This window comes from Sphaerodactylus townsendi, linkage group LG03 (genome assembly GCF_021028975.2).
Source record: "Sphaerodactylus townsendi isolate TG3544 linkage group LG03, MPM_Stown_v2.3, whole genome shotgun sequence".
In the NCBI taxonomy this organism is placed as follows: Eukaryota; Metazoa; Chordata; class Lepidosauria; order Squamata; family Sphaerodactylidae; genus Sphaerodactylus; species Sphaerodactylus townsendi.
In genome coordinates, this window is record NC_059427.1 from 110,391,962 (window position 1) to 110,414,318 (window position 22,357).

The following is a 22,357-nucleotide window of genomic DNA, read 5'->3' on the forward strand; positions in this document are numbered from 1 at the left end:
CCCTATGTGAACTATGTCAATTCCATAGGGTCTGCAAGACATAGCTGTTCCACCAGGCCTTTCCCAACTAGGCAGTTGGATTGATCAAATATACCAGATCATCTTTCGATCTCATGGGGGAAGGGGGGAAGGAGGGATGGAACCAGCGGGAAGGATTAATTTATTAACCAACGTTATTGAAAATTTTGTAATTGTTTTTAAAGTTTTAAATTAGGATTTATATTTTAAAGTTGTATGATGTTTTAAATTATGTTGTAACCCTTCGGGGTTGGGGAGGGATATAAATCCAACAAACAAATTAAATAAATAAATAATATAAAAGGCCAAGTCTAACATTCCATTCACTTCATTGGCTCACAAAAACACACAGTCCAACTGACTTTGCTAGCAACCCTTGTGAGTAGGTGGCAAAGGATAGGTAATATTTGAAAAGAGAAGGGAGAGCCAATTGCATAGCAAATACAGAAAAAAATGGGCCTTGGATACCAGAATGAGAGGTAAAGAAAGAAAAGAGGCCAGTAGTTTGCAAAACAGTCACAGCGAAACCCCTCCTGAGTGTGCTGCCTTCCAACAGTTTTCCGTTTTAAAACCCTTTACATTCCCTTACAAATTGGAAAGAACAAGGCTGGAATCTATCTCTATTGGGTCAATGCTTCATCCCCAACTTTGTACAGAAAGAGCTCCTGCTTCACGGAAACAGAGTGGGGGAAGCTCAGAGTTGTTCATACCCTGCCCAGGGCCCCCAGCACGAAGCCAAGGACCACTCCACTCTCTCTTCTAGGCAACCAGCTGTTCCCATCCAGCTGCCAGCTGTGTAAGACAACTCAAGACAGCAGTCCATTGTAGTGTGAGACTGGAATTCTGCCAAGACACGGAGGTGGTGTGTGTGTGTCTGTGTGTGTAATCAAGGGTACTTTTCCTCCCCCATCCTTTACTGAAAAACACTCTAGGGTAGCACCACAGCTTAATTTTAGCCATCAGCTTTTCTTATTCAAAGCAAATGTTCTGAAGATCAGGTCTCAGTCTGCTTTATACAGCATGTTCTGCCCTCCCTTCATTTCCCTACAGATAATCCAATTATCCTTCCCAGTTTCTAAAAATGTAACAAAACAACAACAAAAATAGCCTCACTAGAGGTGATTACAACTCATCATTAATCAGTCCTTCCTTACTGAGTTTCTGTCTGAAGTGTTTCCCTTATCTCTCTAATCTGGCCTACGTAGCCACCTCTGATAATACGATGGTTTACAGCCCCTCCTGAATGTTCAGTGTATTCCTTTAGATCCCAAGTTATCCTTGCTAAATACTTGAAGACATCAAACATTCTGAAGGACAGCAATTCCCTCTGCCTGGTCACAGCCCAATTCTATGCAGAGTTAGGAGTGGGTGCCTAAATACACTGAAAATGTCAGCTGATCACCATGCCCTCTCTCCGTTGCTATAGTATACTAATAGAAACTTCAGCATTGCCCCACACAATCCAGGACATTTCCAGCTACGGCACTTAAAAAGGTTAATGCATGTCTCCTCCAGAACTCATTCTGAGCTGCCTAAATTCTTTAGCTTGTTTATGCTTTCACAGGGAGAATAAGTACACATTTACAGCAAGAGTCTTGTTTTCCCATGCAACTCCACTTTTGGATGTTTACATTCACATATAAAATAAAGTATTAACGATTATTCTGAACTTCCCAAGTGACCTTCCTCATGATTTACAGCTAGTTTAGTTTCTGTCACCACAACCACGATCCACGCCCATTGTCTGGCCTCCCCTTAGCATCAGCACTTTCATATCTGGCTTTTGTGTAGTTCAGGTATGCATGTCATGGCTATATTACAACTGGAATTTCTGTGTGAGTGTTCCCTCCTCTCTGAGTGCTACCTTGGAAAGCCATGTAGGGGCACCTAATACTAAAGTCGGTTGTTTTATTTTTCTACCACAAAGGCAATTTTCATAAATACAGATGCCATACAGTTTCCCTGCCCCCGCCCCCCAGAGGTGGGGGTTGGTCTTCCATTTATCTTTCCACTTACTTTTCCATTTTTCTTTTAAGATTCTTTCAAGTAATTACTTAAAATCAGTATTTTTAAAAAGTACTATATTTCATATAGGAACATAGAAGAAGGAGGAGGAGGAGGAGGAGGAGGAGTTTGGATTTATATCCCCCCTTTCTCTCCTGTTGGAGACTCAAAGGGGCTTACAATCTCCTTGCCCTTCCCCCGTCACAACAAACACCCTGTGAGGTAGATGTGGCAAACAAAGGTCAATTCCCCATGGTCGATTAATCGCGTGATACGAGAAATATCCAGGTTTCAGCAAGAACTCCCCACTGCTTGAGCGACGAACAGGGATTCATCCCGTTTCTGGCGCTCATTCTCCCCCTTATCTCGTGTCCTAGCAGAACCTGCTTGCAAGTACAACTTTTTCCCTCAACACACTTTCGATCCAGTTTCTTGGGGAGGAATGGGGGTCCAATCTGTGTTTGAAATTCCCGCCGTGGAGCGTGATGCAAATCTAGCAACCAATCAGCTCTCGGCGGGCGCTGAGCAGCTTCTTCCGGGTTTCGATTCCGCCGTTGGTCTTGGCATTAGAATAGCGAAAAACCACATAAACGATTAACTGTTCACCCTTCCAAATGAGCGAAAATCCACTTAGCGCCTAAAGACTTAAACGTTCATCCTTGCAAATGAGTGAACCTCAGGTTAGCAAGTCGCAGGGAGAAATTTCCCACCACAACACAGCATGCCAGCCAATCAGGAGAGTCCCACAAAGGAGATCGCGTGGTAGCAACCAGAGGCTTAGGAGTTATTTGTGGAAAGTTGTTGATGGTTGAACGGAAAGTGGTTGAGGCCTTTTGCACCATTATTCTGTTCACATACCTCTGGATGGAGAAAATAATTTAGTGACTGCCTTTCCACTAGTACCTCAGCAAGGTTGTACTGCTAGAGACTGCAATATAAACACTGATGAATTATATTCTAAGAGCCTGTTTCAGGGTTTCTTTTTTCTCCCTTCCTTCCTCACTCCGACTTAATACAACTAGAGTGGTTTGGCACCAGTGACGTAGGTATAGATTTTTTATGGGGTGGGTTCGGTGACTGAGGGCTTTCCGGCTGTTCCATTCCATGCATTGTTTCAAGCAAGCCAGACATGTAATGGGAGGGGTTTGAGCCCGAGAACCCCCCTTACCTACGTCCCTGCTTGGCACCCTCCTCCATCAACTCCACTGGCCCACTATGCAGGCCATGCTGGGGCAACAGAGTCAGTGTTTGCTCCAGGTGCCATTTTCTGTAGCTATGCCCCTGCTGGGACTTCATTTCCTCTTATCCATATGCCTGCAATACACATGAATGTTATTCCTCCTCATGCACAGCGGAGGACAGATACAGGGCTCTGTGGTCTTTGTTCTTGCTCTGCCTCCTTTCTCCACTCCACCTCTCTGAAAAGCTACCATGTTGAAAAAAGTGGCTATGTTAAAAATAAAGGAGAATGGAAGAAAAGGTCAGAAGGGAGCAATGCCCCAAGTCGTGGGACACAAATAACTAACAGGGTCAGGAAAGGAACAACTAATGTTGGTATAAATAGCCCTGAAATGCGGCTTTTCCCAGCATTTGGGACTTTTTCTCTATCCAACGACTAGAAGCTTCCTGTGAAGCTCACACCAGTATACCCCACTAGGCCAAGTCCATGGCACAAACCCAAACATAGCATTCTTTCAGCCTCCAGTGGAGGAATCAGGCTTCAAGTACAGAAGTCTTTTGGACAGATTTTGCAGTGGAAGGGGATGTAAACAATGTTGAAACCTAAAAGAAAACCGTGGAAGTGTGGATGTTTATTTACCAATACTGTGCTCAGCCAAACTGGGCAGATGTATTTCTATACCAGCAGACAATTCTACAAGGTTCTATTGTACTTTCTCAGCACACATTCAAAACTCAGAACTCCTGATTCACAACTCCACAAATGTCACTGAGTATTTTCGTATTGGCAGTTGTTCAAATATACTATTTTTTCGGGGTCGCCTTTCTACAGCATCTGGGCTAACTTCAGTATCCTAAAAGAACAAGTTAGCTTAAAGAGCACAACATATGAAACAAAATAAAACTGTTCCTCTCAGTCAAGTTAAAAGAACAATGTCCCAGCCTTTCCTTGGGCTATTCTTAGTGGCTACACTAAGGGGCTACACATTAGGCCTAACCACTGAACACATGCCCTGAAATTAGGCATTTTTTAGATGGTAGAAAAATAATACACTTAAAGGTTTAGTCCACCTCTTTGCCCACTATTGCTGTGCTATTATATTTGTAAAGATTTTTTTACAAGAGGGTCAAACATTTCATTTTAGGAATTTTAGAACAAGTGAAGAAAACTTATTGAAAGAGGAATTTTCTGAAGTATGACAATTTTAGTAGATTTATATGACCAATTGATCCAATAAAACAGATTTTATTGATCCTGCATAGGAAACTAACACAGCTACAAACACACTCCACCCCACCAGATTTCCAATTGATAATTTAGCAGATGCTGGAGTTAGTGCTCCTCCTTCTGGACTTGGCATGCAATTGTCAAGCAGGCTATCATGAGGAAACTAGCAAAAGCAGCAAACTGAATTGTCATTACATCTCAGAAACTGATTTGCCCTAGTCCCAAGCAAATTAAAATGGTAGTTCTGTATGGTGCAGCATTCTTCCCCTCTCCCAACAAATGTTCTGGCTGGACACTTTAAATACATTAATTGGACAGGCCCTGACCCTAGTTTACCAGTGGTTGGGTTAATCCTGCCTTTCTGTTTTCCTATCAAATCTTGTGGTGGCTAAAGTAATTTTCTATCCCACACAACTAGAATGAGCTAATGTGTGTATCAAGTCCTAAAAGAGGGTGAGTCAAATTACTATGGGAAGAAGATTCAGATGATAGGTCAGCAGAGCTGACTGACACATAAACAAGCTGAAGGGAAAGGGAGAAGGAAGTTTATGGATACCCTACAAGATCCTGGCCTCCCACATGAAAGGCAGATGCTTTGGAGGCTGCCTTAGGCTTGATCTAGACACGCAATAGAATGAATTGGTGACAGGTGACAAGGTGCTGAGGAGACAGAATGAATGGACTATGCTATTTCACACTGCAGATGGAAGGGTCACATTTTGTAACATTCTCCCCATTTAAAAGCTTCCTGCAAATAAAAATTGAGCCCATCACAGAAAAAAGTTCTATCTAACCCTGCCCACATTTTTCTATTTTTCTGTTTATAGTGAATTATTAATGTAGGAGACCTTAAAGAGCTATAATCTCTCCCTTGCAATCGGAAGTGGTACAGTCCATTCTGCTGCATGTGTAGACCACACTTTTGGTTATGCCATGCTTGGTCATGCCACAAGCATAACCATTGCGAAGGGCAGAAATATAAATTACATTTTACCTTGAGGAGCCTTCATTGTTCTACTGCAATTAGACTCAAAGCAGCTATTGGGTGGGGCACCGAGATAACTAATCAACTGGAATATTGACTCTGTGGAGACAGTGATAGACCCTAAATGTCTTTAGCTTTAGGACAAGCACTCCTGGAGAGTTTTGAGGCAGTGCTAGATGGTAAAAATTTGAGAAGAATTTGTTTGATTGATAGTGGAGGGATTAGAATCTGAAGGACTGAAGGATTGATAGTGGAGAGATCAACAAATAGAATCCAAAAACAAATTGTCATATGATCTGGCTGCTTTTTCTAGGGTGGGAGTCCTGTCTTTGGGTAACTTGTTTTCATATAAAGAAAAGAGGAAAGAGTTAGAGCCCTGTAATCAAACTACAGCTACAGAAGAGGCAGCTGCTTCCAAGGATGTAGTTTTTTGACCTACGATTAGGCAAAGTCAAAGACCCAATGCCAGCAAAGTCTCCCGAAACAGTATTCTACCTCTTAGATTTGATGGCATGCATATCTCCCTCATACATCCTCCCAGCCTGAAACTTCCAGATATTCCACATGCACTAGCCTGTTAGTCGTCATACCTCCAGGGCTAGGCTAAATAAACATCTTGTCTATATTTGATAAGATTTCTTCTGTAGCTGGAGCCAGCGGACATAGGATTCCACCAGAGAATTTTTGAGGGAGTTCCCTGCTGGAATTGTTCCCTAAGTGAGTACACAAGGAAGCCCCTTTCAACATGGTTGTCATGGAGACATTCTTTTGAGGTGGAAATTGAGGTGGAAATCAAACCAGGAAAAGTGCAGAATTCAAATTAGGCCTAGATTGTCTCTCTATTACTGTCATCCTTTCTAGATGCTAGTCAAGCTGCCAATATCCCTCCCTCTCCATAAATATACAACAGAATGTGGGCTAGGCAACATGACTGGAAACTTCAATTCAGTGTATCACTGCCCTCTAGCTCACTATTTTTCCTTCATGCATTCTGTTTCACTTTGGCTTAAAAACAAACAAGGCTGTTTTTGCCCAGAGTGAAACAGCAGTTACGTAGGTGGAGTGCCTGCTCCAGTTTGGGACATTCTTGGAGAATTAGGGGTGGAGTCTGGGGAGGGTGGGGTTTAGAGAGTAGAGGGACATCAATGGGGTGTAGTGCCGTATAGTCCACTCTCCAAAGCAACCATTTTCTTCCCACATGGAGATATGTTGTGATTCTGGATGATTTCCAAGCCCCACCTGGAAGATGGCAAGCATGATACTAGGGTTATCACACACACACACAATCACAATAACCTTTATTGGCATTAAATATGAGACAGTGGTTATACACTATTATTAAATTATTCAATTTAAAATCATATGTTACATCTATGGATTTTGCTTTCCAACTTGACAGTTCATTAGTAAAAATATAAAATGGATTAAAAGGGGACTAGGGTTATCATCACCTGTATTATTCAGCTGGGTCAACAGTTTTACTCCAAGCTTCTTATGTACAGTAACAGGTTTCCAAAGGTGCACACTCCACTTGAATAAAAATGTGAGATTTGAGTGTCTCTAGCTCCCCCCCCCCACCCAAAAAAATGTTGGGCCTCCCCAAGCCATGCAGTCCTTGCCACCAGTAAATTGCATCATGTGAACAGCCAAAAGTTTAATGATGCCACTTCCAGGTGGGTTATGCCATAGAATGTAGCTGACTTACATGGACATTTCTGTGGTCAAACTGTTTTAATTGTTAGAATAAAGCATGGAAGATACATGCTACTATGATACCTTGCCATGCACAGAAATCCTGTGGCACCTTAAAGACTAATTGATTACAACATAAAACTGGGATGTTGCTGCTACAGTCTAACACTTATGAGGAATGACAAGGCAGTTTCCAAGTAGCAAGGAGACACACCTCCAGGTGGTTTGTTCTGGAACAGAACCCAGTTAGTCAGTCTGGGATCTGGGAGACTCAGGTTCAAATCCTAAAGCAACTTACTCCGTTCCCCTTTTCTCCATTTTATCCTCACAATAATTTAGTATGCAGGATAGGCCAAGAGTGTACAGATGAACCAAGGTCACCTATAGGATTGCCAGCCTCCAGGGAAGCCCTGGAAGTTTCCCAAAATTACAACTGATATCTGGACTACATAAATAATTATAACAATAATTTATAATTATAAATAATTATACTTGGAGAAGATTGTTTTGGAAGATGGACTGTACAGCATTATACCTTGCTGACATCCTTCTCCTCTCTAAACCAGACTCTCCCCACCTCCCCCACCAAATCCCAGGTATTTCCCATTCCAGAACTGGAAACCCTAGTAATTGAGCAGGGATTCGAACCTAAGTCTCCCAGATACCAGACTGACATTGTAACTACTATAGACTATACCATGTTGGCTGGCTAAGCAACAAATATAAAGGCTTTGAAAGTAGGCTCAGTTTTCTCAGAGTTTAGTCCTATGGCATCAATAGCTTCTAGTTGTCTGAAAACAAACCTGCTCGCTCTAGAAACAAGCCCATTTCTCTTCCTGCCAAAAATGGTATTCTTGTATAAATGGTAGCCATATTAGAGAGAAATTTGCTTTGCAGGACTGAAAGTAGATTCCCCTGAACAATAGCCCCAGAAGCAGTTGCATCTGAGCATTGCAGAAAGATTTTGCTATATCAAGAGCTGTTCCAACACAGAAGCAGATCACATCTCAGTACAGTCAGTCTCTTTCTGTAGCCACCAGAACAGAATGAACTGACATGTCTGCTTCATTGACAACTGAAGGCAAGACCAGGTTTTGTGTGTATATGTGTGTGTGTGTGGGGGGGGGGACGACAATGACACATTTGTTTCCCCTCAAACAAGCTGTGGATTTAGGGCTGTATTAGTCTCTACCTTAACTTACCTTTGCCTCTTTAAGAGGACAGGGCAACGTGTTCAGCTTGCAGTGAGGCAGTGGGCTTTGATTCGCAGTAAAAGGAGGCAGAGTTCCCATGTCGTGAGGGAGACATGTGACGTGAGCAGCACGCAGGGCCTAAGCTGCACATTCCCAGGGCCAGGCCCGCCCACCATGTGCTAGTTATTAGGCCGAGCAGAGCATTTCTTGTGCTTGAGTAAGAATGTTCCCACAGCAATACAGGGCAGAAGGGGGAAGACAGAATGCTGGCTGAGAGCCAGATGTGTGGAGATAAGTTGCAGGCTGGCTTGGTTCCAGGCTCTGCAGAGCCTCATTCACAGCAACCTCTGGCCTAGCTCTCTACCCTCTCTGGCCAGAGGTCTCCACTTCCTTCAGACATTTTATTTACTCATAAGGTCACAGCTGCCCATGCTCTTTGGCAGTACACAAGAGAAACTGATCCAGGCAGCTGTGCTTACTGGTAGATGGGCACAAACAGATCCGCAACTGCCGAACAGGGTTTGTACTAGAAGCAAGTAGGCTTTGGTTAATAGGGTGCCTGTGTTCTAAAGACACTAGCAGCTCTGCCCCAAAGTGAAAAGCCTTTAATAACGAGAGAAACCACAGGATGTTTTTTGCTCCTCTGACTCACCACCTTAGATTCCAAACACACTTCCTGCTTTTCATTTGCTGCAGAGATACCTTCTTCCCCTTAAATGTAAACCATCCAGAGCCCCTAGGGGGAGGGTGGTATATAAATTGAATAAATAAATAGATTGATCGATAGATAGGCAACCAACTCTAAAGAGAAGAATATCTGTGCTTTGGAACACAATGTGAGTTCCCATTGAGGTACCACTCAAGTCCACACTTTCCTAACTTTATTAAGTGACCTTCAAACATCATTGGGTCAACTCCAGGTTGGGAAATTTTAGGAGATTTGGGAATGGAGCCAAGGGAGGGAGGATTTGGGGAGAGGAGAGAACTCAGCAGGGATGTGTGACCATAGAGTCCACACTCTGAAGCTGCCATTTTCTCTGGGAGAACTGAACTCAGCAGAGAGGATGACTGCTTGGAAGAAGTACTAATTACACTCTTGCTCAGAGGATTGGGAGCAAGTGAGCCACTGCTACAAGGGTACCATTTCTCCCAGCACCGTAACCACTTCAGCAAGGGCAGGAGATGCTTCTACTTCAGAGACATGACACCAATTTCTGTCTCTGTACCAATCCAGTTTGTGGTGCTCTTCAATTTACCAGGCATGCTGGTTGCAGCCAAGTGAAGGGAGAGATGAAGTTCCTACTACTGTAGAAAGTACCCTGGCCTCATATGCAAGCCTGTTAAGATTATGTCTTCCCTATAGGGTATCTTATCATAGCTCAGTTGTACAAGTTGGCTCTAAACCAGATATGCAGAGAAAAAGAGACCCAAAGTTACAAACAGTGATGGTATATGACAGTTCCTACCCAATCTTCACAGTTAGATTATAACTACGCCCCCACCAAACAAACTGCTCAGTTCCTTTACTCTTATTTATATATCACTTTTCTCCCACCAGGAGCCCAAAGCATTCTCCCCCACCTTTTCTGCATAACAGCCCTGCGAAATATGTACTAATTCCAAGCTTAATAGAAGACTTCTTGAAGATGGCATAAGGATAAATCTGAAAAGGCCAGATTCCATGTCTGCAGGCATAATTAGACACTTCTCTAATATCTTTCCAATCCGCTGTGAATGTTTCTGTAGCCAAACTAAGTAGATTAGGCTACAGTATACCTGTCTTTTTATAATTGATATTTATCAGTTTAAACATTGAAAGTGATGCTGTTTCAGGTTGGGGGAGAATCCACCCCCAAAGAGCATCACTTTCAATGTTGTTTTAACTGGGGACCCCATATGCTGCCTTTAAGATGGATTTAAAAAGAGAATTTGGTCTCTCTAGTTTAAACACCATTGAAAGTGATGCTGTTTGGGGGTGGATTCCAGCATCGCAGTGGCCGCGGTGGGGGGGGGGGGGCACAAAACTCAGATTTTGCATCGGGCTCCATTTTTCCTAGCTATGCCTCTGCCCAGAGGGGAGGGCAGAAGGGGCTGCTGGCTGCCGGCTGGGAACCCAGCTGGTGGGGGGGCAGGACAGGACAGGGGAGTCTGTTGTGCCCGGCCTCTGAGAGCTGCCTTTATAAGCACTGGTGCTGGGGGCGGGGCTCGGGGAGGCATGGCCATGCCCCAGGGTGGATGGGGGTGTAGCCCCGCCCCTTGAACCCCCGTTAAAAAATCTATACCTACGCCCCTGTGGGTGACCAATGAAAGCTGGGTCACTCAGGAAGAGTAGTCACACAGACAGGACAAGGAACAAATCCTCTAATTCAGAACCATTTGCAATAAAATGATGCATGTATGGGTAACAATCTAGTACAGACCAGAGGCTGTGCCAAATAAACGGCCAACATCACAAGCTGTGGCAGTGTTACCCCCTTAAAAGTGAGGCAAGGCAAAGATGGAGTCCAGCTTTCAGTTTCCATAATGAAGCCCTCCTTTAACTGTTCCCACCAGTACCCCCATGAGCTCTCTGTCAGAAATGACCAGGACTACCAAAGTGATCCCAGAGAAGTAGTAACAACGTGGCAGGATGAATTAAAAGTTCAGGAAAAATAGTTTCTGCAGTCAAAATTACAAAATCAAGGCAATTCCAGACTCAGAGGGGAAAGGACAAATGTGATGTGTATGTTTGAAGCTGTGATATAAACATTTTGATAGTGGTAGCATTGGAGTGGTGGAGATAATAAATTAATCACAAGCACCTAAAAAGGAGTGAGGCAATCCTAATATGTAAATAATTCACACACATTAGTGATGTTGGAAACACTGGCGCACACTGGGATTATTTTTGCAGGCAATCCCTATTTGAAGGTGGTTGATGGATAAGTCACAAGCAAGCTGGATGTCACAGATGCTTCAAAAGGATATAATCACCAAGGGAAATTGTTTCATACCTTAAGTTGACTGGCTTCTGTACAAAGGTCTGGTGCTGGCATTCCTAGAAGCTTTCTGTGTCTCTTTCTGCCTGCCTGCCTTTGGTTCATATAAGCAGAGGTCAAATCACAAACAAATCACAAACAAAACTTCACCAAACCTGGGTGGTATCATCAGAAGAGTCTTTTACTAATACCACCCAGGTTTTGGGAAGTTTGGTCCAGGGGGCCCAAAACTATGGACTCCCAAAGGGGGTGCCCCATCCCCCATCGTTGCCAATGGGAGCTAATAGATGATGGGGGCTACATCTTTGAGTGTCCATAACTTTGGACCCCCTGAACCAAACTTCACCAAACATGGGAGGTATCATCAGGAGAGACTCTTTCATTTCATTATTCAATTTATAACCCGCCCTTCCCCATAGGGGAATTAATTAATGCATTTTTGGAACAGTTGCTTATTGCAGCATAGCAACAGATCCATGAACTTAACAAGAAATGGCGAAGGCCATGTGTAAGTCCATTCTTTATGGATCTGTAATAGTACAAAGCACTCACCCAATTCCCTGTTGAAAATATCACATTGTTGAAGGCTAGACTGGTCAAGTGATCCAGATGGTGTAGCGATTCCACTCCTTCCTAGCAAAATCACTGTCTTACTGGAAGGCCAGAATGGTTTATTGTTTGTTCTCATGAAGTTTTAGGGACCTACTGGTGCCCACCTTCTAGCCTGAATTCTACTGCTTCTTGTTTTGTTTCATGCTGCAATTGTGCAGATCATCATCAAAAAAGCAACATTACATCCTACCAACTTCAACAGGACACACAATTTTGGATGAACCAGGCCAGTACTGAAAATCTTCTTTGTCACAGAGGTACTTTAATATACACATTGACAGGATTTCCTTGAAAATGGTACACATACCTCTTCTCCTTTACACTGAGCAGTCTCTTTGTTTCTTCATTCTACCATGTACAAAGGACATGGTGTACACTATTAAAACAGCTACCCAATTCTGCTTTATTCACAGGAAAGAATTATTTAATCTCCTTTTCCCAACTGATTATTTTCAGGTTCGAATGGGCGTTAGCAGGATGTTCACAAGTTCAGTGATGCCTTCAGACAATTTTACATGTTAAAGCCAACTTCCTCTTGATTTGTTAACAGATTCACCTTTTATTCATGTTGAAAAAGTACTGATTTTCATTCCAAGCTAAGGGCCTTTCCCCCTTACAGCCCAGGCTGTTTAGTTCCAGAGAAAAGAAACACAAGACTGGAACAGTGAACACACAGCTTAGCTGAAGACTCAGCTGTGTTAAGGCACACAGAGTAAGAAAAATATAAAAAGAGAAGTCTAGCTCTTCCACAGGTATTACAGCCTCACACTACAGACCACCTGTTATGGAGAACAGCATCCTTGTGGTTCTGTCGTCAGGGAGCCCCATACCAGAAATCCCGAAGCAATCCTCTTTAGAGAACACCTGTGCAGTGACAAAAGCAGTTAGTTCCACAGAAGTCAGGCTCCAATATGGTGCAGACTCATTTCAAAGAACATGAGTGGAGAAGTAGGAATCCTGCTGCGTACAGAGCATTTAATTCATTCTCTCTCTCGGAGGAAATCCCACATCAGCTGGTTGACTTTTTCAGGTTGGTCCTCACTAACCCAGTGGCCAGCTTCAGGGATGCAATGCACCTGAATGCTCTTCCGTACATACTGCTGTATAAACGGGATAAGTCCTTTTTCCAAGTATACATCTTTCTCTCCCCAGATCAGTAGGGTGGGCACCAGTACATCCTTGTAATTTGTAGGAACCCAGCTGGACAAATAGAGAGACATATATAAATGTTTATACAGGGACTGAACAACCAACAGTTCGCTTTAACTTGCACAAGCCAGAACTAACCCTATAACTTTCCCATGAGGTTTGCAGACACAGAAAGAGGTTGAAGAAATCTCATAGCAAAATAGCATTGTCCTTCCCCATCTCAGGTCAAATCCTGGAATCCAACATGCTGTTTCCTATTAGAAAATGTAATTTCTGATGTGGGAAAGGTCACAAGAGTTCTCCATCCCTTTCATGCAAAATTTAGAATTTCATGCAAAATTTCATGCATTTAGAAAATGCAAGAGAGGAAGAAAGGTGTTTCACTCTTCAATTATTAGGCTAGTGGGGTTTTGTGCCCTCCCTGAAATGTTACGTTCACAACTTTACCGCAACCAACTACTTTTTTTGCTCAAGGGAAAAAAAGTTAAATGTTCTGCAGACCCAGTCCTGTAGAGATCACCAACAAGCATTAGAAGTGCTTCCTCCACATATTAACTGAACTGTGGAGGGCTGGGCTCTCTCACCTGGACTTGTTCCTGTAGTAATTCATGGGTGGAGTTAAACCTCCAAGCTCCAAAAATCCATACAGATATGCATCTAACTCCTCCTTTGTCAGCTGGTGTGCTGGATTCTGAATTCCTCCCTTCTTGCTGGTCATCACATTCTTTAGAATCTGAGGAGACATACAATGTCATGGGTGTGTGTCTGGGTAATTGGATACACCTTCACAACACCCACTTATATTCATGAATATTCTATTTGTGTCCCACAACTTGGGGCACTGCTAATAAATGTTGTCACATGCCGCTAGATCTAGTCTTTTCCACATTTATTGCAGATATGCCACAAAGTACTTGTTTGGGCACAGGGGAAAGTAGCACTGTGTAGCAAATCAGAGGCATAGCTGGGCCATACTGCGCCCAGTGCACACTCTGCGTTTTCTGCCCCCCCTCCCCCCCCCACACACTTACCTTAGTTCAGCCTGAAAGTGCAGGCTGGAAAAAGCATCCTGTTCACTTGAGGCTGAAAACAATCTGGTGGGAACTACACTTCCCAGGAGACCTTGCGAGCCCCAAGGTCTCCTGGGACGTGTAGTTCCCACCAGGCCATTTTTAGCCTCAAGTGAACAGGCCGCTTTTCCAGCCTCCACTTTCAGGCTGAACTAGTGTGGGGGGAGGGGAGCCGCGGGTGGGGTGTGCCCAGTGCAATGCGCCCCCCTGCCCCGGTAGCTCCGCCTCTGTAGCAAATAATGCATTCCCTAGCATTCATCTTCATGAAAGAAAAATATTAACTGACCATGTGAATCCAGATGCAGGATGCCAGACTACAGCTAGACTCACATGATTAGGTGACCATCACCCCTGGGGAAAATGCAAAGCAGACCACCTACTGAGCAGGATTTTACACACCAGCCTATACCTCATCTTAGCATGGCCATTCTTTCTCGCCCTGAAGACCCCTGACAGGATGCTTGTATAGCTACTACCAACTACCCATAAAGATCCATGGTCTTCGCTTGTTCTGGATAACACTGCCATCCCTTCCAGTCTTTACAGGAAGCTCTTAAAATGATGAGGATGGGATCATAATAGATTTCTAAAAATCAAAGCTGATATGGCATAAGTGAAAAGAGTACAATCTAGAGAATCAGACCAGAAATTAACAAGCCACAGAATATAGCAGTATTGTAGATGACTCGCTAGCCTACTGGCAAATTTTAATGACAGATGGAATGGGGAACCACTACCCCTCCAAATCTTAAAACACATTAATGGGAACACTCTTTCTAAAAATGAAAAGATGCTCAAATAAAGCATAGGAAGTCTTATTCAAAACCGGCAGTGATGGACTTTGAAGCCTTTAATCAAAAATAAATATTATTTGGCTCCACAGAAAACAATCCTAATGAATGGAGCCCACGCCAGAGTATTCAAAGTACGTAACATTAAATGCATCAGGACTTAATTCCAACTAGCAATGGAATCCTGGGCAGGGTTGCATCTTTCTATACCCCATCGACATCAATGGATTTAGAGGCCTGAAATTCTATTTGGGAGGATACCATAAGTGTACGTGGAGTTTTTGACCATTTTATGCTTTTCCTTATGAAAAATAAAGTAGACTACCTTTTGAAACTGTAGACACTCATACACACAAATCTTGATGACAGAAGCAATGATAGCTAAGCCTGGAGATTAAGGTGACTGATCAGAGTAGGGAAGGAAATCTTGGGAACAGGTTTGCCAGCTGTAAAAGGTCAGGGTTGAGCTACTGTTTCTGTTTCTAGTATTAAAGTCCAGGGGTGGCCAGAAGTGTGAGTTGAAATATAAGGGTTCCTGGCTCACAGTATTGTGTGAGCAGGCCTAGATAGATCCTGGACCAGCTATGGAGCTATACTGAATTTTCCTTTTGTTGCTCATTATTAGCTTGTTTGTGTAATTATATTATATACAAATTGCTTTAGATCCACAGTGGGAAGAAAAGTGAGATATAAATATTGAAATACGTAAATTGGTGGCATAAAGCTAAGGCTTCCTCCCCAGGGTCAACGGCCAAATTGATAAGAAGTACGCCAGATGTCTTCAGAATCATTAACACATTTCAAATCTACCAGATGCCTGAGAAGACAAATCATGTCTGCATTTTTTTACTATTAAAACACTTTTAAAAAGCAGAAATGCATTGAGAAATATGTTCAGTCGCTACACTTTGGCTGCCATGCCTATAGTTCACCACATGACCTAGAAGCCTGATATATTATTGATCTTTTTTAAAACAAAAAATAAATATGTGAAGTTGATTTTCAGATAACAAAACTCCCTTGCAAGAAGTGACAGGCAATAGTATTTTATTATGTTACCCTATATAAACTGTGGTCAGAAACTGGATCATTTACCTACATGCAGGGACGTAGGCATAGATTTTTTAGGGGGGGGGGGGTTGGGGGCAGGGCTACTCCCCCACCCGCACCTAGGGCATGGCCATGCCTCTCCAAGCCCCGCCCCCAGTCTAGAACTTATAAAAGCAGCTCTCCAAAGCCAGGGACAGCAGACTCCCCTGCCCAGCACTCCCCTGTTCCCAACCAGTTGGGCTCCCAGCCGGCAGCCGGCAGTTCCTTCTGCTCTCCCCTCTGGGCAGAGGCATAGAGGGAAAATGGAGCCCGGTGCAAAATCTGAGCCCCCCCCCCCCCCCGGGCCAACCGCTGTGATGCTGGAATCTACCCCCAAACATCATCACATTCAAAGGTGTTTAAACTAGAGAACCCAAATTCTCCTTTTAAATCCACCTTAAAGGGAGAATCTGGGGTCCCCAGTTAAACAACATTGAAAGTGATGCTATTTTGGGGTGGATTATCTCCCACCCTGAAACAGCATCACTTTCAATGTGGCGTAGTAGTTAAGAGCAGGTGCATTCTAATCTGGAGGAACCAGGTTTGATTACCTGCTCTGCCGCTTGAGCTATAAAGTCTTATCTGGGAAATTCAGATAAGCCTGCGCACTCCAACACACGCCAGCTGGGTGACCTTGGGCTAGTCACAGCTTCTCGGAGCTCTCTCAGCCCCACCCACCTCACAGGGTGTTTGTTGTGAGGGGGGAAGGGCAAGGAGATTGTAAGCTCCTTTGAGTCTCCTACAGGAGAGAAAGGAGGGATATAAATCCAAACTCTTCTTCTTCTTCGACAGATTCTCCCTTTAAATTCATGCCGAAGGGGGTGGATTTAAAAAGAGAATCTGGGGAAATTTGGGGGGTGCCTGCTGTCAGGGGTGCAATTGTTAAGCTAGAAATACCAAACTTTCAGGGTATCTTTAGGAGACTCTCCTAATGATACCACCCATGTTTGGTGAAGTTTGGTTCAGGGGGGCCAATGTTAGGGAACATCAAACCTGTAGCCCCCATCTCCTATTAGCTCCCATTGGAAACAATGGGGGATGGGGGCACCCACTTTGGGAGTCCATAGCTTTGGACCTCCTGGACCAAACTTCACAAAACCTGGGTGGTATCAGTACGAGACTCTCCTGATGATATCTCCCAGGTTTGGTGAAGTTTGGTTCAGGGTGTCCAAAGTTATGGACCCTTAAAGGTTTAACCCCAGCTTCTATTAGCTCCCATTGGAAACAATGGAGGATGGGGGCACCCCCTTTGGGAGTCCATAACTTTGGACCCCCTGAACCAAACCTCACCAAACCTGGGTAGTATCATTGGAAGAGTCCCCCAAACAATCCCTGAAAGTTTGGTGCGGCTAGCCCAAACAATGCACCCCCTGCAGGCCAAAAACAAAAAAACACTAACAATGTTTTTTAAACTCACAAATGAGGGGGTGGAGTTTCGGACATGAATGGGGGGTTTGAACCCGAGAACCCCCCCTTACCTATGTCCTTGCCTACATGGATCATTTACCTGTCTCAGCATCACATAAGCTGTTCACCCTCGCACTACATTGGACTGGTAGAGTCACTGGTATGTGCATAATTGTTGGTAAACAGGCTGGCTGTTTTCTTGTAAAGAAGTAGGACTTTGTCACAGTTTATTTAAAATGTTTGTATGTTGCCTACAAAATTGGATCTTGAGCCAGCAGGTGTTGTCTGTATCCACCCATTTATTATGTTTAATGTGGGTATTTCTTATGCATTAAGGTTATGTCGTAATTCTGGCTCAGCGACAATCAAGTGTCTGTCCAAGGAAAAATACTTAATAATCCTGTGTTGACAAACCAGCTTGACAGAAAGGTGAAGGATGAGCTCATGAAACACAATTGTGACATGCAGCTCATAACAGTGAGCAGACAATGAATGGTCATCAATGCTGAAAGAAACATCTGTTCTAAGCAGCCACTGAGGACAGATCAATCCACCCAAGTTTGAATTGCTGGGACTGACAAGGTAAGAAATGCCAGGGCGATGCCCCACTTACACAGAAGTCATCAAAGGACCACAGGAACTCGGGCAGTTTGGGAAGCTGAAACAGGAACATGTAGTTGGACCGCACCATCTGGCTGGGATGTTGTGCAAGATATTCTGCAAGGTCAAAGGATAAATGAACTAGGCAGAGTGGCATTTATGGAGTCCTGGTGACTCCTATGAACCCACATAGCACACCAACACCAGTGGCACTAAAAAAGAGCTCCTAGCCTTTCCTCCCAAAAGTACTGCAATAGTGATGGCCCAGCTAGTCTGTGCTGCCCATGTGGCCAAGCCATTGTTGCAGCCATTCTTTGTGAAGCAGGGAACCCTCAGCTAGTTAGGCTTCTCTCTCTGATCTGGAACAGGGTTTTCCCTAAGCTATAAGCATCAGTTGTGAACCTCTAACTACACAAGAGCACTAGTCTTACCTGAAAAGACATGAAACTGCACACCATTCAGGATAATTAACTTCTCCACCATACCAGGGTAACTGGCAGCAAACTCCCAAGCAATGGTTGCACCCCAGTCATGTCCTACCAGGATGCACTTAGTAAATACTAAGGAAAAAAAAAAACCAAGACAGATGTAAGAGAACAAACAGCAGACAAGTATTTGCATGTTGGATGATACTGTTAGATCCATTCCCAAACCCTCATAATCCACTACTGTCTGAGGAAGCCCCAATAAGACTTCACAGAGCCCCTTTGGAAGATTAACCAGACAGACTGGAAGTTTTCCTTCCACCAGTAGCAACTAAACCCCACTGTAATCACCACCACAATGGCCAATCATACTATCCTACCAACATCACATTTCCCTACTCACCATTTTTCTCAGCAGTGCCTAATGCCTCAATGATCCCTCGAACATCCTCCAGTAAATAATCTCTTTGATAATGCTCACGGTCAGCTGGTGAATCAGAGAAGCCATAGCCTCGCAAATCGACTGCCACCACCTTAAATGCCTCCCTAAACTCCTTCAACTGATGTCGCCAGGCAAACCTGTTGTGATACAACCAAATCATAAAAGGAAGAGTTTTCCCACCTCCCAGGACTCATCATTACTTATGGGTCCTCCTTTCCCTCCTGCACAATATCCAGAGTGTCTGATAAGTCCCTCCTTTAAATTAACCTCTTCTCTTTCACATTGGCCTGGTATTGCATTGCAAGTCCACCTGCCAAGATACCCCCTTAATTCTATCAGTGTATGAGTAACATTAAATAAATTTTCCATTTCAGTTATACAAAAATGAAGATATCGGAGTCATTCACTGTACATCACAAAGACTGCAAACTATGCAACTGAGTAACATCACCACACACAAAACACTTTTTTAGATGTTCTGCCCAAGAACCTAACTTTACCTTTCAGTTTCTAGCAGTATACACAAGTATATACCCCATATGTCAAATATGACACTGTATAACAAAACTGCAGTCCAGCACTACCTGTGAGTACTACAATAAGAATAAGCAGGCATCAGTTTACACATTATCTGTTTTCCTATTGCTACTCACCAGTGCAACACTTACCAATTCTGAGGAAATCCATGCAAGTAAAGCATCAACTGTGCCCCTTCCTGGCCAGCCACAACATAGTGGAGCCTCAGCCCTGAATTCTGCAGCCCCCAGAGAACAAAGAAACAGGGCAGTTATGGCCAGGTACCCCAAGATACACCACTCTCATCCTTTCAAATACACCAACATCAAGCATTTCCTCTGCTCACAACTTATTCACACACCCATATCTAGGATTTTGCCCTCATGCCTTATTTCAGTGGCTGCCCTTGTTCTGCAGAATTCTCCCCTAACTTTTTGTGTACTCACCCTAATTGTTAAATAGCGGTGCTCCCCATAGAATGCATCAGTGAGGCAGCTGGGTGGTACATCAATCCTCTTGTTACAGAAGACTACACGGAGTCCCTTCTTCAGTACCAAATACAGCACCCACAATGAGTAGAAGACTGCAGAGAAGCAAGCAATACTAGACTCACCCAGCCGATACAAAACTGTGGAGACTTTAAGGGTAAGGCGAGTGGGGATCAACAAAAAGCGATAGAGTTGCACCATCTTCTCCCACTGCCCGAGACTGCAAGGGAAGGATTTTCCTTTTAGACAAGTTGGAAAGGGTAAAACTAGGAATTCCAAAAATCCATACCCATACACATTTCACTCAGTCATCACTTGAGGCAGCACTCTGGCACAATGAGAGTGTTTATTTTACTATGAGTGTGAGGCACTGAGCAAAAGGCAGAAATCTGTACCCAAGGCAGAAAACCAAAAAAGCTTTCATGGGATGTCTGCTTAAGAACATAAGAACTAGCCTGCTGGATCAGACCAGAGTCCATCTAGTCCAGCCCTCTGCTACTCGTAGTGGCCCACCAGGCCTTCTGTGGATGAGAAGAGAATGTTGCACAAAGGCTATAGGAATCGGAACTTTTATCTCTTTTTTTGGCCAGAGATTACCTGCCATGGCAGAGGAGTAAAAGCAAATGAATTGAACAAGCAGTTCAAGCAGTTACCTGACAGAACCTGGAAGTCCTAACCAGCCACAGGACATGTTAAGTGTTGTCTCAGGTAGGTTGAAAGAATAAAATCTTCCATTTGTCCATCTTTGCAAGGGTCTCACCCTCCCACGCTCTCTTCCCCCTCTGGATGTAAACTTCTTAACCCTGGTGAAAACTAGACCCAGAAAATGTGTGGGAGAGTGGAGTGCCCCCCCCCCTCCATCTTTTCTGAAAAACTCCCGGGCCCGACTTTCCACACAGTTTTGATAAGTGGAGCCAGAATCCTACGACCCACTCTGCAAGAAATGGAGACGCATAACCTAGCCCAAGAAAGCTCCTCGGAGATCTGCAGCTCAAAGGCCGCGGAATTCATGTGCCATTCGAAGACCTAGCCAAGGTCCAGGTGTCCCATCCAGTCCCGTCCCATCCATCCCACCCATCCATGCATCCTTCCCTCCCATCCATCCCCTTCCCCCGACTGTTGTTCGCCCTTTTCAACCCATTAGTTTCCGCTCTGCCTCCCTCCCCTCTAAAGCCCCCCTCCCTTTTCAGCTCCGCCCACTTCAACAAACGCAGGCAACTCCTACGGTACTGGACGAGAGGGAGGACGGACGGACGGATGGGCGGGGGTCTCGGTTGTCTCCCCGGCCGCCTTCAGCTGCGTCTAGTCCGAGTAGAAGCAGCCAGGCGACTGCTGGTGACGTTGCCGGGCACAGCGGGGGAGGAGGAGACGCCCACGGTGACTCCGCCACGGGGAGGGCACCAGTACCCGGTCACACCGCTGCCCTACAGCTGGCGGGAGAAAGGTTAGGTAGGGCCGGGCCGCAGGCTTGAGCCTAGCTGCAAGAGGACCACCAACACCCCCTTCCAGCAACCTTCTCGGGGACAGACATCGATGGTGCTTCTGGACGAAAGTGCGCGCTTCGTCCACTGTGCGCCAGCCCTTGTCCTTGCAGTTTGCACGCGCTGGCACCAGAATAATCTGGGGGCGGGGAAGAAAAAATGGGGAACCCGGAAGTAGGAGTGGAGGAGGCGACACAGACATTGCAGCAGGGGTGGCATTCCAGATAATCTGTGTCACTTAAAAGACTAATGAGTGCATTATTATTTTCTGCCTGTCGATCTGTCCCGCAGGAGTCTTCCGTTTTATTCATACTGTCACAGTTCGAAGGAGGTTAGATGGAGAGAGTGAGCGCCTGGTCTTCGTGACTAGTTGTGGAATTTGAACCCAACTTCGTGACTAGTTGGGGAATTTGGATCTTTGGAAGGCAATTGAAGAACTTTTTGCTCAGGACTGCATTTGTCAGGTTTAGTTTTTATTCATTGGCAGTTGTAACTGAGATGATCAAAGCAGAGAAATTCATGTGTGCTAGTTTATCTTAAAGATCCTCAAGTTCAGTAACTGGGAGTAGATAGAGATGCAAAATCCCAGTAAGCTTCCTTAGCTCCACTCATCTTGATACACACCCACACACAAAAAATCAGTATATGAAAAAGTAGGGATGTAACTGGAATAAATTACCTAGATAGGGAGCAATCATAAGCAAGTCTATTCAGAAGTCAGTGCCATTTTGTTCAACAATTTTTATTCCCGGAAAAGTACTTTTAGGATTGCACTGTTCCAAACAGGATTCCAAATAGATCACGATTTGTTTTTTAGATCCTTCTTTCTCCAGAATGGGAACAAGTTTCTTGCACCTACAGTTTTTTTTCACCTCCATATTGTAGCTCTCTGCTTTAAAAAGTACAGTTTCTCAGGATATGATGAGTCTTCCCTCCTCTGCTTCTTACAAAATCAGCAAGAACCTTATTAATGTGGGAGGATAATTTATTTTACCGATTGTAATTATGTA

At 44.2% G+C, this 22,357-nt stretch overlaps 1 protein-coding gene across 3 annotated transcripts; it reads right to left on the bottom strand.

Annotated features, from left to right (window-relative positions):
* Positions 1–12,131: 12,131 nt before the first annotated feature.
* EPHX3 (epoxide hydrolase 3) lies at positions 12,132–21,453 on the bottom strand. Of its 3 annotated transcripts, none has more exons than XM_048491891.1 (8): positions 21,092–21,453; positions 19,825–20,086; positions 19,531–19,616; positions 18,824–18,999; positions 18,427–18,555; positions 18,009–18,112; positions 13,623–13,771; positions 12,132–13,089 (listed from the first exon to the last, which is right to left on the bottom strand). In XM_048491891.1, the coding sequence occupies exons 2-8, from the start codon at positions 20,065–20,067 to the stop codon at positions 12,870–12,872; spliced, it is 1,107 nt and encodes a 368-aa protein (XP_048347848.1). In that variant the 5' UTR covers positions 20,068–20,086; positions 21,092–21,453; the 3' UTR covers positions 12,132–12,869. The 3 variants fall into 3 exon arrangements, with proteins under 3 accessions (XP_048347848.1, XP_048347847.1, XP_048347849.1); XM_048491890.1 differs by lacking the exon at positions 21,092–21,453 and adding an exon at positions 20,520–20,947; XM_048491892.1 differs by lacking the exon at positions 21,092–21,453 and adding an exon at positions 20,800–20,945 and having other exon boundaries at positions 19,825–19,961.
* Between the last annotated feature and the right edge of the window lie 904 nt (positions 21,454–22,357).

What these genes read in the sequence shown, in the direction of transcription:
- EPHX3 (XM_048491890.1), bottom strand. Translation starts at nt 20,557, where the DNA reads ATGTCCTGTGGCTGGTTAGGACTTCCAGGTTCTGTCAG. An exon ending in GCAGTTTCATGTCTTTTCAG is followed by an intron (nt 18,113 to 18,426) that starts GTAAGACTAGTG and finishes TTGACCTTGCAG; the next exon opens with AATATCTTGCACAACATCCC. An exon ending in GGTCCTTTGATGACTTCTGT is followed by an intron (nt 13,772 to 18,008) that starts GTAAGTGGGGCA and finishes ATGTCTCCTCAG; the next exon opens with ATTCTAAAGAATGTGATGAC.